This window comes from Tamandua tetradactyla, chromosome 2 (assembly GCF_023851605.1).
Source record: "Tamandua tetradactyla isolate mTamTet1 chromosome 2, mTamTet1.pri, whole genome shotgun sequence".
NCBI lineage: Eukaryota > Metazoa > Chordata > Mammalia > Pilosa > Myrmecophagidae > Tamandua > Tamandua tetradactyla.
Window position 1 is genome coordinate 62,150,274 of NC_135328.1, and position 12,797 is coordinate 62,163,070.

At 39.6% G+C, this 12,797-nt stretch overlaps 1 protein-coding gene across 1 annotated transcript in view; it reads right to left on the minus strand.

The window, feature by feature from the left end:
• Positions 1–3,513: 3,513 nt before the first annotated feature.
• UBE2R2 (ubiquitin conjugating enzyme E2 R2) overlaps positions 3,514–12,797 on the minus strand; it is a 99,276-nt gene continuing 89,992 nt past the window's right edge. The window contains exons 4-5 of the mRNA XM_077147923.1: positions 6,605–6,739; positions 3,514–4,285 (exon numbers count right to left, since the gene is read on the minus strand). Of these exons, the coding sequence (XP_077004038.1) occupies positions 4,066–4,285; positions 6,605–6,739 (355 nt within the window). The 3' untranslated portion in view covers positions 3,514–4,065. The remainder of the gene's footprint in view (positions 4,286–6,604; positions 6,740–12,797) is intronic.

The following is a 12,797-nucleotide window of genomic DNA, read 5'->3' on the forward strand; positions in this document are numbered from 1 at the left end:
AACAGAGGTAGGAATAGGATACACACACAGGGCCAGGCTGTGTCAACATTAGGGCAGGGTAATTTCTAAGCCTCAATTAACTTTAAAATCTGGAGCAAAGCCAAGAATTGAGAGCACATTTTTTTCTAGGGCTGAGAGAGAGTAAGAATGAACAGGCGCAGTGCTTACATGGTAAACTGGTCTTAACCTGTGTTCCCCATCAAACACAGTCTTGACAGTCAAGGGCTGTTGTCGAAGGACTAGCTTTGAGGTAAATTCTGAGATATTCTTAGGTAGGTAGGTGGGCCAAATCTGTTTCATATAGTCCCAACCCACTATTTATCCAAGCGCCAGGAGTCTATACCCATCAGCTGTTCTCTTCTGCTTCCAGGCCACCAGTCAGCAGTGGTCATTTTTGTCAGTTGCAGAACTTACTGCTATTAACCCACAGGTTGAGATCGTGGCTAGAAAAAATACAGTGTCCACAACTGAAACTAAATGGGGACTTTATTTATTAAACAATGTGATATCTTGATCCCTGCTGTTAGGAGCAGGAAGTTCAGAGGACAGATGACTGAAAACAAAATGCTTGCCTAAGGAGGGCAGTGGGGCACCCCTCCATCCCTTCACCAACCTGACCAGCACTGGCAGACTGCCCTATTTCAGACTTAAAGATGACTGCCTCTTTAAGAAACTTCTTGAAAAGCTAGTAGGGATTGGGATGGTTATTTTCCAGGGCATTGAGTGAGCTGGGCAAGATGTTACAAAAAGCAGGTCAGTGAGTTTTGTTTCTTTTCTGTTTAATACTTCAGCTGAGTCCTAAGGAGCAAAAATATTCAAACCGCCCTTTGTTTTTTAGCACAAGGAAAAAAAAGAACTGAGTGTCATCCCATGGGGAAATAGCAATACAGATAATATTTTTATTTCACATTTCATTAGTAGACAGATGGGCAGAAAAAGACAAAATAAACCACTAAAGGGGAAGTCAACACAAAATGCATCAGATAATCCTCTCTCATAATTTAAACGGAAGAAAAAAATCTACATTTTCAGCTAAGAAAACTAATATTAAAGTCAGGTGTGTCCTGCTGGTTTCAGAATAGTTGAAAAATTGCATCTGAATCTTTTAGTTGTAAATGTAAACCTTGTTTATCTGGATGGGGGGTGGGGTGGGGTGTTTATTTTCAGCGGAGAACTACACATATCCCCCCTTCAATCTCTTATTCTCTATGCCCCAAACAAAAGGAAACCAGCATGTGAAGAAGCAAATAGTTACCAAGGAAGGGGAAAAGAGGGACCGCAAAAAAGTAAGGCTAACAGAAAAGAACTCTGGAATGATACAATATAGAATGGGAAGGGAGAAAAGTTGGAGGGAATCAACAATGGAATCATGATACTGTCTCCCAGCCTCAAAATACACAGAACTGAGAAGCATCAAGTGAGGCCTAATTAGAAGTCAAAATTTTTTCTGAGCTCACACCACACCAAGTAATCAGCACAGTTATACTCATGAGGCTGAGACCTCCACTCCCAAAAAGAAAGGGAAAAAAAAGATTACTCAAGGTTTTTGCCCCTATGGGATGTGTTCTCAGGAACCAACACCTGGGTTTTATGTCAGGTCGGGCTAGCAGAATGTCTACCTGCTAGCAAATCAACACACCCCAGCCCGGTCTTGGAATTTGATTGTGCTCTAACAGAGGCAAACCCAGCCCTCAACAATAACATCCCAAAGCCTGAGAGGTATGAACTCCACCTGGCTCTCTGGCTCCCTGAGTCAACACACAACAGAGGCCAACAGGGCCTAATGGGATAGGGCAGAGCAGCAGAGCACTTCCTATAAGGAAAAGGTACCTGGCCTGCCCTGGGAGAGATACTTCATCAAGAAGGCAAAAGAAAGGCGTAATTTTAGGGCTCCAAGAGAGTTAAGAGCAGGCTAAAGCTGGGGGGTGGGGTGAGATGGTGGCATCAGAGTATGGTTGGAGGTTTAGCTCCAGAAAATTAGCAGTTATCTGGAAGCATCACTTAAGTGCAGGGATTAAAAGGCTACTTCCAAAATCCTCCTGAGCGTTTGCAGCCAGACAACTTAGAGCATTTTGTCACAAAGAGCTTCTCTGTGCCCTATATTTGATTAGAACTGTTAGATTCAAGGGTGCAAGCAGTAGCCCTGGCCTCCAAATCTTCTAGGAACAGACTCGGCAATGTCCTATTATGAACCATCACATTTTAAACATCCCGACTTAATACCAGACCAAACTTTACAAGCCAGAGAGAGCTGCTGGGGAATAGTCAACAAATGTTTGGAGAATTTAAAGAGCCAATGAAAACCCTGAGATCAGAAAGGAAGGAGGAGGAGCTAAGGAAGTAAATGTCACCATTCTAGCCCTCTCCACCTTTGTCCCTTATCAGCCCTTTAGTTCTTTCTGAGCTACAATCTGAAGCAAAGGAACTGATACTACTGCCCAGGGATCTAGAATAGAACTGTCATCAGTCCTTGCTGTCATATTCCCTCAGATCTGACTTTACATTACAGAGGTTTTCCCCAATGAAAGAACCCTGGTCTCCTATGACCTCCCCTGCCACCAAAAAAAAAAAAAGTCACCCATAAGTTCTGAAGTCCCTGGTTGGTGAAGGCTGCTGGATCTCAGTACTGATTGAAGCAACACATGATTGAGTCCTGGGAAATCAAAGCTGCAATAATTGAATGGCAGAAAGATCTAGCTTTGCCCTTTCTCAGATACTGTTTGCAGTCAGCTCCCTTGACCCGAGATGAAGAAGTCCAGGGTAAGCTCCACGCACAGCTTCTGCTTGCATCCCACAGCCAAAGAACATTGAAAGAAGAGAAAAGCCCAGGTCATCCAGTGAGGAAAGTTGGAACAGGTCATTCAAATCTTAAATATATCCATATTTATCACTATTGGTAAAAGCAGCTCAATGAAAACCCAAATCTTAACATACGACCTAGGATTAATACTGAGTAAAACTGCTACTTCAAGACAGAAAAATCCTCATCATGTGAGTGTATCTTTGAGAAGGCCAAGTATATAAATAGTTGTTTCCTTTCTCAACAGTGGTCAGTCACCAGTAGTTACAACTCCCCCCACCCCGCCCCCAGCAGCATCAATTGAAAATGACATAGTGATTTTTAACTCCATTCCCATCATTAAAAATCCATACACTTCCCTGCTTCCTCCCCACCCTCCCTGATCCCTGGAGAAAAAAATAACCCTGCCTTTAAAATAAGTAGCAACCCAGGTGCTATATAAAGTATGAGTATTTATTTCAGGCTTTAGATCCCAATTGATTTCAAAAAACAAAATCTGACTTATCTCCTCAGAGTAGCCAAGGCCTCCATATAAAGATGCTTTCAGGGAGGCTGAAGGAGCTTTGGGGTCCTCAGGAACACATTTCATCCAGCTTAGCACAAACTCCCTGACACCCACTATACCCCAGCCTTAGGAAAGAAAAGAAACAAAATCCACCACCACAGGGGCTGAGCCAACCAAGGTGCACACACTAATGTTGTAAATGAGCAGCTAAATCTTGGCAATTTTTTAGTTTATTTTGTGGGATTTTATGGGTTTTTGTTGTTGTTGGTTTGGGTGTGTGTGTTTCATTTTCTTTTGCTACCCAGTATATGCAGCACTTGTGAACTCCCAATGGGCTCCCAGCTTTTTTTAAATACATGAAACATCTTGATGAAAGACTATTTAATTCTTTAAGAATCTAAAAATAGACCAAACGTGTTTTGCTGTGAACACTTTGTAGAGACGAAGTGAGGTGGGAATTGCGGGTGGGTTTTTTTTTGTTTTTTGTTTTGTTTTTGTTTTTTAAAAAAGAATCAATACAGTGATGGAAGGGTAAAGAATGCAAGAATTCAGACATTCTGTGGAGGCTTACTTTCTCTCCATTAAGAGGTCCATAAAAAGGAGCAAACTGAGATCCATAAGGGGAGTCAGGAGGAGCCGTGTTTGTTTTCCCTACCCCCTGTGAATAGGTTTTTGCTGAGGGGCCACTGCTAGGTCCCCACTTGCTCCCCTCCCTTTGGCCTGAGACGGCAGGGCAGTACAGGGGCATTGAAGGAACATGTCACGACTCCTCATTCCCAGAATCATCATCATCATAACAGTCGGCATCTTCCTCTTCCTCGTCTTCATCATCAATGTCATCGTCGTACAAGTCGTCATAAAGCAAATCTGAGCTGTTGTCATTGGAAGGCACTTTAGTTTTGATGCAGTATTCCGCCAGGGTTGTGGGGACCTTTACTCCATCCTTTTCTGCTTCGGCCTTAGTGGCTGAAACCTGTTTCCTGAAGAGAGGATAACACAAAAAACAACTTATGGTAAGTCTCTATCTCGAAGATGGATTTGTAACTGGCTTCTAAATAATCAAGATTCCTTACGACACTACTTTCAGAACTTCAGTATCTGCCTGAAAGCATCTGGAAGACACCCTGTACTGTATACAACAGATTTCCAGCCTATCAGGGACCATTTGAAGGAAACTTGTAACAATTACCTTTTAGGAGGAAATATCTGTGAAAGGAGTTTAGTTGTCTCCTTCCCACTCATAATAAAGCCCCAACAACTCTTCTTAATTCAACAATCCTCTTAATTTGTATTTACAATAAAATCCAAATACCTTTCCCTGGATTCCAAAGCCTTGCATGATCTACCTGCCTACTTCATTCTCACAGATCACTACTTTCTCCAACTTCAAAACATTCAGGCCATTTTTGTCTTGCAGTACCTTAACCACACCTGGTTGGTTTTTCTGTCTGGATCAGCTCCTCTTCTCCAAATCTACATATGGTGGGCCCCATGCCACTCAGATCTCTCAGCTTAAAATACCACCTTAAAGGAGGCCTTTCTTGGAATACCTAATTCAAAGTAGCCATTTAGTCACTCATGTTATCCTACTGACTAGAATGTGAGCTTCATTAGAGCAGAGACCTTGTCTATCTCAGAAACTTCTATTTCCCCAGCCTCTAGAACATAGCTTGGCATTTAGGAGATGTCCAATGAATGAATTTTTCAGGTAAAAACAGGAAGGAAGAAGCAACATCAGGGAGAGGAAAACATGTTCGTTAAAAACAGGTCTGTATGTGTAAGCATGACATGTCAACAGAATTACAAGATGTTCTGCACTGTTTAAACGCAAATTTTGAAGTAATGGAAAATTAGACGAGAGGCATCAGGTCTTAAAAGACACTGAACTCATGATGAGTTTGGCTTAAGAAAGGGATGATCAATTTGAGTTCTGGAAGAACCCAACTGACCAGGGGACCAATAGGGAGGCTGAAATGAGGACTAAATTAAGACAGTGACAATGGGGATGAAAAGATACATTTGAAAATATTTAGGCTATAACCCAATAGGACTTTGGTGATTTTTGATATTAAGAAACAGAAGTACCTGGGGAATATTAATGCATTCTTCACTCACCAAATCCTACCTTTCCTTGACTGTTCTGTGGAGCATTTCCATCCTTCAATCTCAGTCTACTCATTCCTGCCCCTCTAAATTTCTAGGTCCTTTCTATTTATACTGAATTTTTCAAATTTTGGTATGCATCACTCATCTGGGTGGCTGGTATAACAAAAAACAAAAAACCCCATGCTCTATCCTTGTAATCTCATTAAATGGCTGTGGATTAGGGAGGGACCTAAAGGTGGACTCCATGGCACAAAACTTTGAAAACTGCTCATCTATATTTGTATTACTCAGCTCTCATATGACATACTTTTTTTCTGTATTTTCATATCACATGCTATCATGCCAACTAGATTTAGAGAGGGACTGTATCTGTACAAACTCCAGTGCTTACTAAATTGTCTTACACACAGAATGAGTTGGAACCACCCTTATGGCTCTATTTTAAGGGTACAAAAAGGTAATACTATTAAGGGGGGTTGAATATATTGTAAAATTTGTGGGCACTATAATGAAACTTTATGTCTTACTTAGGGTATGATCAAGAGAGGAATGGTTTAAGCCCAATATACTCTACTTTTCTCCCTTTTACAGAAATGGTGAAAACTAAAACCCAAGAAAGTTAACTTATAAATGGTTACACAAGGAGTGGCAGATTTGGCAGTATCTTCCAAATCTCATGATTTCTTATTCCGGGGCTCAGTTATACAATTTTATAACTAATGTTGTTAATAATAAGCATAACCATAAAATACTTGCTCCTGTGGTCAAAAGGCCAATAAACTATAGAGTTCTGTTAATAAAAATTTGAAAACAAATTTACTTTCTTATATACCCAGAATATCTTTGTTGCGTTTGCTGCATTTAATGGTCTTGATGGTAAGTCCAGAACAGGGTCCTTAAAATGATTAAAACACAGAGTGTGCACATTTGACTAGTTCAGAATGTGGGGGTTCTGATTCCCTGGAAACTGAATCTGATGTAGCATTAACCCCCTGAGTGATCTCTCAATAATCAAGCTCAAAAAAGACGCAGGCAGCAATCTCCTTACTCTTCCTACACAGTAAATCTAATTGGGAGAAATGGAGTGGACAGGCTACTTACATTTGATTTAAATTTAAATGGTTTCAGGAGACATTTTGGTGTTGTATGAAAACTTGAAGTAATTAAAAGGAAGACAAAGAAAAACACCTTACCTAATGATTTCAGCATATTCTTTGTCTTTTCCTTTACTGTCCCTCCATTTCCTGAACATAACTGAAGCATCCACATTGGCTGGGGAGAAGGTGTTGGGCTCATTAAGCAGTGAGATTACACTTAACAGGATAGTCCTAGAAACAGGAAAAAAGGATCACCTATCAATACTCATTCACAGTTTTCAAAAGTATTCTGTATTTAACTAAAGTACAATCAGAGTTTAAGTTTTCTCCCCTTTAAGTTTTTACGGCATAATTTACTCTGATACTACATTATATGAGGAAGTCTTAGGGGAATGGAAACAGAGCATTATAAAATTTTGTTTTCAATACTTAGCTAACTAGGCTATGAACAAGCTGCTAACCGGGACACAAAGCAGAGGAAATTGGTGAGTCTATCTAGCATAATGGTCATGTTGTAAGGCACAAAATGAGATCTATAAGAGGCGCTGCTATAAGTGGTTACATGTTCCAATCTACAAAAAATGGTTATCTGGACACTTTCCAAATAGCATGTAGAGAAAGACATTACAAATTAAGTGGAGTAGAAAAAAAGAGAAAAAGCATCAAATCTTTTGGTGGGAAAAAGGAAAAATAATACTATTTCATGCTTCCAATTCTTATTCTTGGCCATGGAGAGGATCCCCCCGCCCCCCAAAAAACAAACCAACTCAGCATTAGATACAAATTTATTTGTTCTCCATAGTTACAGGATGGGAGAGGCAGAGTTAAGCAGAAGTATGGAGGAAAAGTAAAGGCCTTGGCATGAAAGAACTAGGCTCTGAATAATAGAAATCTTTGTTCAAAAATATTTACTGTGCACCTACTGTGTGCCAGAGGCATTAAGTTAGATGCTGAACAAACAACAGGGAACTAGTTAGATGCTGTCTCTGATCTCCTAGTAGTAGTCTGGTAGTGGAGATACCAAATAAGCAATTTTCATCCATGGATAAAAATTCGCTTCAACAATCACAGGGAATAAAGTTTCTGTTACATAAAATAGCTAAAACAGCCCAACAGGTTCCAAAAATTATTCCCGGACTATTTTTCTAAAAGTTGTGTGCATGAGGATAAGAAGAAAAATGGGAAGAAAAATTAAAATTTTCTACCTTTTCTCATTGTGCAAGGTTGTAGACTGTGCTGTTACAAAATAATTTTTACTCCTAACCACAAGCAAAAAATAAAGGGAGGGCACTAGGCAATTCGATATTTGATTTCATGATTTAGTTTTCTAAAAAGCATGAGGAGATTCTATGTTTCTACAAGATATGACAAAGGTACTTTTAAAGAAAACTTTCCCATCTGGTTGAAACCCATCGATCACAAATGCACACATATCCCTTTCTATTAGGTTATGAATAGGGTTCTGTGCCCAACTCTCCCCCACCTAAAAACATGCTAGATCACAGTAATTTCATCAAAAAGATTCAAAATTGGGGAGGAAGGAGGAAATATTCAACCTTCCCATTTGAAGTATTTCTGATATTCATGCAAGCAGTGGAAACAACCAAATCAATAGGCCAAGCCCTCAATTTTGAGGTTCACCCCTTTGAAACTTATTCTTGCAAAGGCTAGGCTAAGCCTACATAAAAATATGCCTAAGAGTCAGCTCCAGAGAACCTCTTTCGTTGTTCAGATGTGGCCCCTCTCTAAGCCAACTTGGCAGGTGAATTCACTGCCCTCCCCACTACATGGGACTTGACTCCCAGGGGTATAAATCCCCCTGGCAATGTGGGACAGAAATCCCGGGATGAGCTGGGACCCAGCATCACGGGATGAGGAAGCCTTCTTGATGAAAAGGGGGAAGAGAGAAATGAGACAAAATAAAGTTTCAGTGGCTGAGAGATTTCAGAGTCCATGGTTATCCTGGAGGTTATTCTTATGTATTATATACATATCCCTTTTAGTTTATGGTGTACTAGAGTGACTAGAGGGAAATACCTGAATCTGTTGAACTGTGTCCCTCCCAGTAGCCTTGATTCTTGAAGACGACTGTGTAACAATATGGCTTTTACACTGGGACCATGTGATTGTGAAAACCTTGTGTCTGATGCTCCTTTTATCCAGGGTATGGGCAGATGAGTACAAAAAAATAAGGATAAAAAGTAAATAAATAATAGGGGGGTTAAAGGGTAAAAAACTGGCAGAATGAAAAACTCGTGGTCAGTGAGAGGGAGGGATAAGGTGTAAGGGATGTATGAGTATTTTCTTTGTTTCTTTTTCTGGAGTGATGCAAATGTTCTAAAACTGATCATGGTGATCAAAATACAACTATGTAATGATACTGTGAGCCACTGATTGTATACCACGTATGAACTGTATGTGTGTTAAGATTTCTCAATAAAAATATTTTTTAAAAAAGATTCAAAGAAACTCATTATTACCAACAATGGATAATGGACTGACATAGCATCTAGTTGTAAAATTAAAATGTGGGCAGAAAATAACATAAGAATTTTTTCAGAAGAAAACACATACAAAACCTGTTAGAAAGATAAGCAGGATAGGGACAAAGTATGGTATAAAGAAAAGTAACAGCTTTAACAGTGTAGATCAGCACTGTCCATTAACAACTTTCTATACTGATGGAAATATTCTATAATCTGTGCTAATACAGTAACTATTAGCTACCTGAGGCCACTGAGCACTTTGAAATGCAGCTTGTGTGACTGAGTTACTGAATTTTGTGTATTTTTAAATTTTAATTCAAATTTAAATAACCTCATGTGGTTAATGGCTACTATACTAAATAGCACAGGTCAGATAAATCATATTAACTGAATTAGGAAATTTTTCTCCTCAAGTATTTTCATCAAGTTGATTTTCTTCCAGTTTTCCCAAATGAGTATACTGGGAAAAAAATTTTTATGAAATTGTGAATCATCAATTTTTATCAATATAAGAACTCATTTCTAATACCAAGTACTCTTAAATTGAAATACATGATGGTTTCAGAAGACAGATGTTATAATGGACTGTAATAAAGTTTTAGTCAACCCAGAATGTTTTATTTCTTTCCTGTGTCTGGAGAGCAGGAGCATTTTTATCAAGGGAATCCATTTCACATGGTTCAGGTGGGGCTAATCTCCTTCCCCTACCATCATGCCACAAACTTCCTATCCACAGCAGTACACACATGATCAAGGGCTGGCCAAAGAATCCACCTACCTTGTCATGGTTATTAGTTTGAGGATGCATGTGAACCAAATTGGGTTAATCTGAACCCTGCTGGTTCTAAACTAATGACAGACAGGCTATTTATTTATTTATTCCTTGACTGGACTAAAAGTTGTGAGAATAAGGCAAGTCTAGAGTAGGTGTCCATCTCTGTCACCAGGAGGGACAGTATGCCTAACAAGGACAGTTAGAGAAAAATTGAGATCTTTTTCTCTAACAGAGATTCCTAATGCAAATCATATGCAACTCCTAATCAGAGTTTAACAACCAATATGTTGTGAATGGGTTACCCATAGGTCACATAAATTGATCCTCTCAGGCAGTTGGGTGGGTAGGACCTATGACAGCCTGGAAACTTGGACAAGAACTTCTGACTAAAGGAGCATCTTCAGTTTATCTCATTGTGATTTACAAATAATCTTTTCATTTTCCATGAATGGAAAAGGTAAGCAAGCATTATCTATGTAGTTTAAAGTGTCTATCACTTGTCCCAAAATAATTTAACACAGGCATCAACACCTGTAGCATGGCCAGAGCTCTGTAAGGTAAATATTAATCCTAACTAAACTACTGCTTGAGACAATACTGCTAGAAAATACAAAGTATGTGAGAATGATAGAGGGAGGAGGGCTTGGAGACATAAATGAAATCAGAGGGAAAGATGGACGATAGAGATTGAGATAGTATAGTCCGGGAATGCCTGGAGTATATAGTGATGGTGACTAAATGGACAAATTTTAAAGGTGTTTTTGCATGAGGAAGAAGAAAGGGATGTCATTACTGCAGGGTGCTGAAAATAGATGGTAATTAATATTTAAAAATTTTGACTTTTGTGTGAGACTAAAGCGGGAAATGTTTGTTTGGTACAAAATTTGTATTTTGACTAGTGCATTTCCTAATGTGGCTTATGTGCATAGCTTGGCTGAACACTGTGGGTACTTGGAACCTTGGGTAGGACATGAGATTTTGTTGGTTTGTCCAGAGTAATGCCCCGATGAATCCCAGGGTGATTTGATCAGTGAGTGGAAAAGTATTTGCAAGGTCCCCTTCGGGAAATGGTGAGAATGAGGAAAAATTCAACTTTCCCAAGTTGAATTCTTGATATTCAAACAAGCAGTGTGGGCAACCAAAGTTGTGGGCTGGGCCCCCAGTCTTGGGGTTTGTTCATATGAAACTTAACCCTACGGAGGATAGGTCAAGCCTACTTAGAATTAGGCCTAAGAGTCGCCCCAAGAGAGCCTCTTTTGTTGCTCAGATGTGGCCTCTCTCTCCAGCCAGCACAACAAGCAAACTCACCACCCTCCCCCTGTCTACGTGGGACATGACTACCAGGGGTGTGGACCTTCCTGGCAACGTGGGACAGAAATCCTAGAATGAGCTGAGACTCAGCATCAAGGGATTGAGAAAAACCCTAGAATGAGCTGAGACTCAGCATCAAGGGACTGAGAAAACCTTCTCAACCAAAAGGGGGAAGAGTGAAATGAGACAAAGTATCAGTGACTGAGAGATTCCAGGCAGAGTCGAGGGGTTATTCTGGAGATTGTTCTTACGCATTAAATAGATATCACCTTGTTAGTCAAGATGTGATGGAGAGGCTGGAGGGAACTGCCTGAGGATGTAGAGCTGTGTTCCAGTGGCCATGTTTCTTGAAGATGATTGTATGGTAATGTGACAGTGTGATTGTGAAAACCTTGTGTCTGATGCTCCTTTTGTCTACCATGTCAACAGAGGAGTGGAACATATGGACAAAAATAAATAATGGGGGGAACAAATGTTAAAATAAATTTAGTTTGAAATCCTGGTGATCAATGAGGGGGAGGGATGGGGGGTATAGTGTGTATGAATTTTTTTTCTGTTTTCATTTTGTTTCTTTTTCTGAATGGATGCAAATGTTCCAAGGGGTGATTATAATGATGAATATGCAACTATGTGATGATATTATGAATTACTGATTATATATGTAGAACGGAATGATCAAAATAGGAATGTCTGCATTTGCTTTGTTTTTTGGTATTAAAAAAAATAAAATAAAAAGATAGAAAATACAAAACAGTATAAAATCTGGAAATATTCCAACTGTTAACTAAAAATTAAAACAAAAAGAAAAATAGGTAAGTTCAAAAAATCTTTATTGTATTTTCTTAGGACGGAGAAAAAAAACGCAGAAGGATGAGAGGGTTAACAGGGAAAAGAAGGGATAAGAAGACTGTGCTGGTTTGAAATGATATATGTACCCTAGAAAAGCCATATTTTAATCCTAATCCCACTTTGGAAAGGCAGCCGTTTCTTCTAATCCCTTCAAACATATACTCAGTAGTATATGTTTGAAACTGCAATTAGATCATCTCCCTGGAGATGTGATTTAATCAAGAGAGGTTGTTAAGATGGATTAAGTGACATGTCTCCACCCATTCTGGTGGGTCTTGATTAGTTTCTGAAGTCCTATAAGGAGAATGAGAGCGATTCAAAGAGAGCAGAGCAGAGGGACATAGCCGTGAGAAGCAGAGTCCATCAGCCAGTGACCTTTGGAGATGAAGAAGGAAAATGCCTCCCAGGGAGCTTCATGAAGCAGGAAGCCAGGAGAAGAAGCTAGTAGGTGATGCCGTGTTCACCACGTGTCCTTTCAGATGACAGAGGAACTCTGTGTTCACCATATGCCCTTCCACTTGAGAAAGAAACCCTGAACTTCATAGGCCTTCTTGAACCAAGGTATCTTTCCCTGGATGACTTAGATTGGACATTTCTATAGACTTGCTTTAATTAGGACATTTTCTCAGCCTTAGAACTGTACACTAGCAACTTATTAAATTCCCCCTTTCAGAAAGCATTCTGTTTCTGGTATATTGCATTCCGGCAGCTCGCAAACTAGAGCGAAGACCTAATAGTTAAACTATAAATTAATATACCCAGTGACAGGGTCAATAAAGCCCTTTAAATAAGGGCTCAGTCTCCTGAAGATCATGAACAAAGGGAAAGTAATTAGGATACACACATACACACACACTCACTCTCTCTC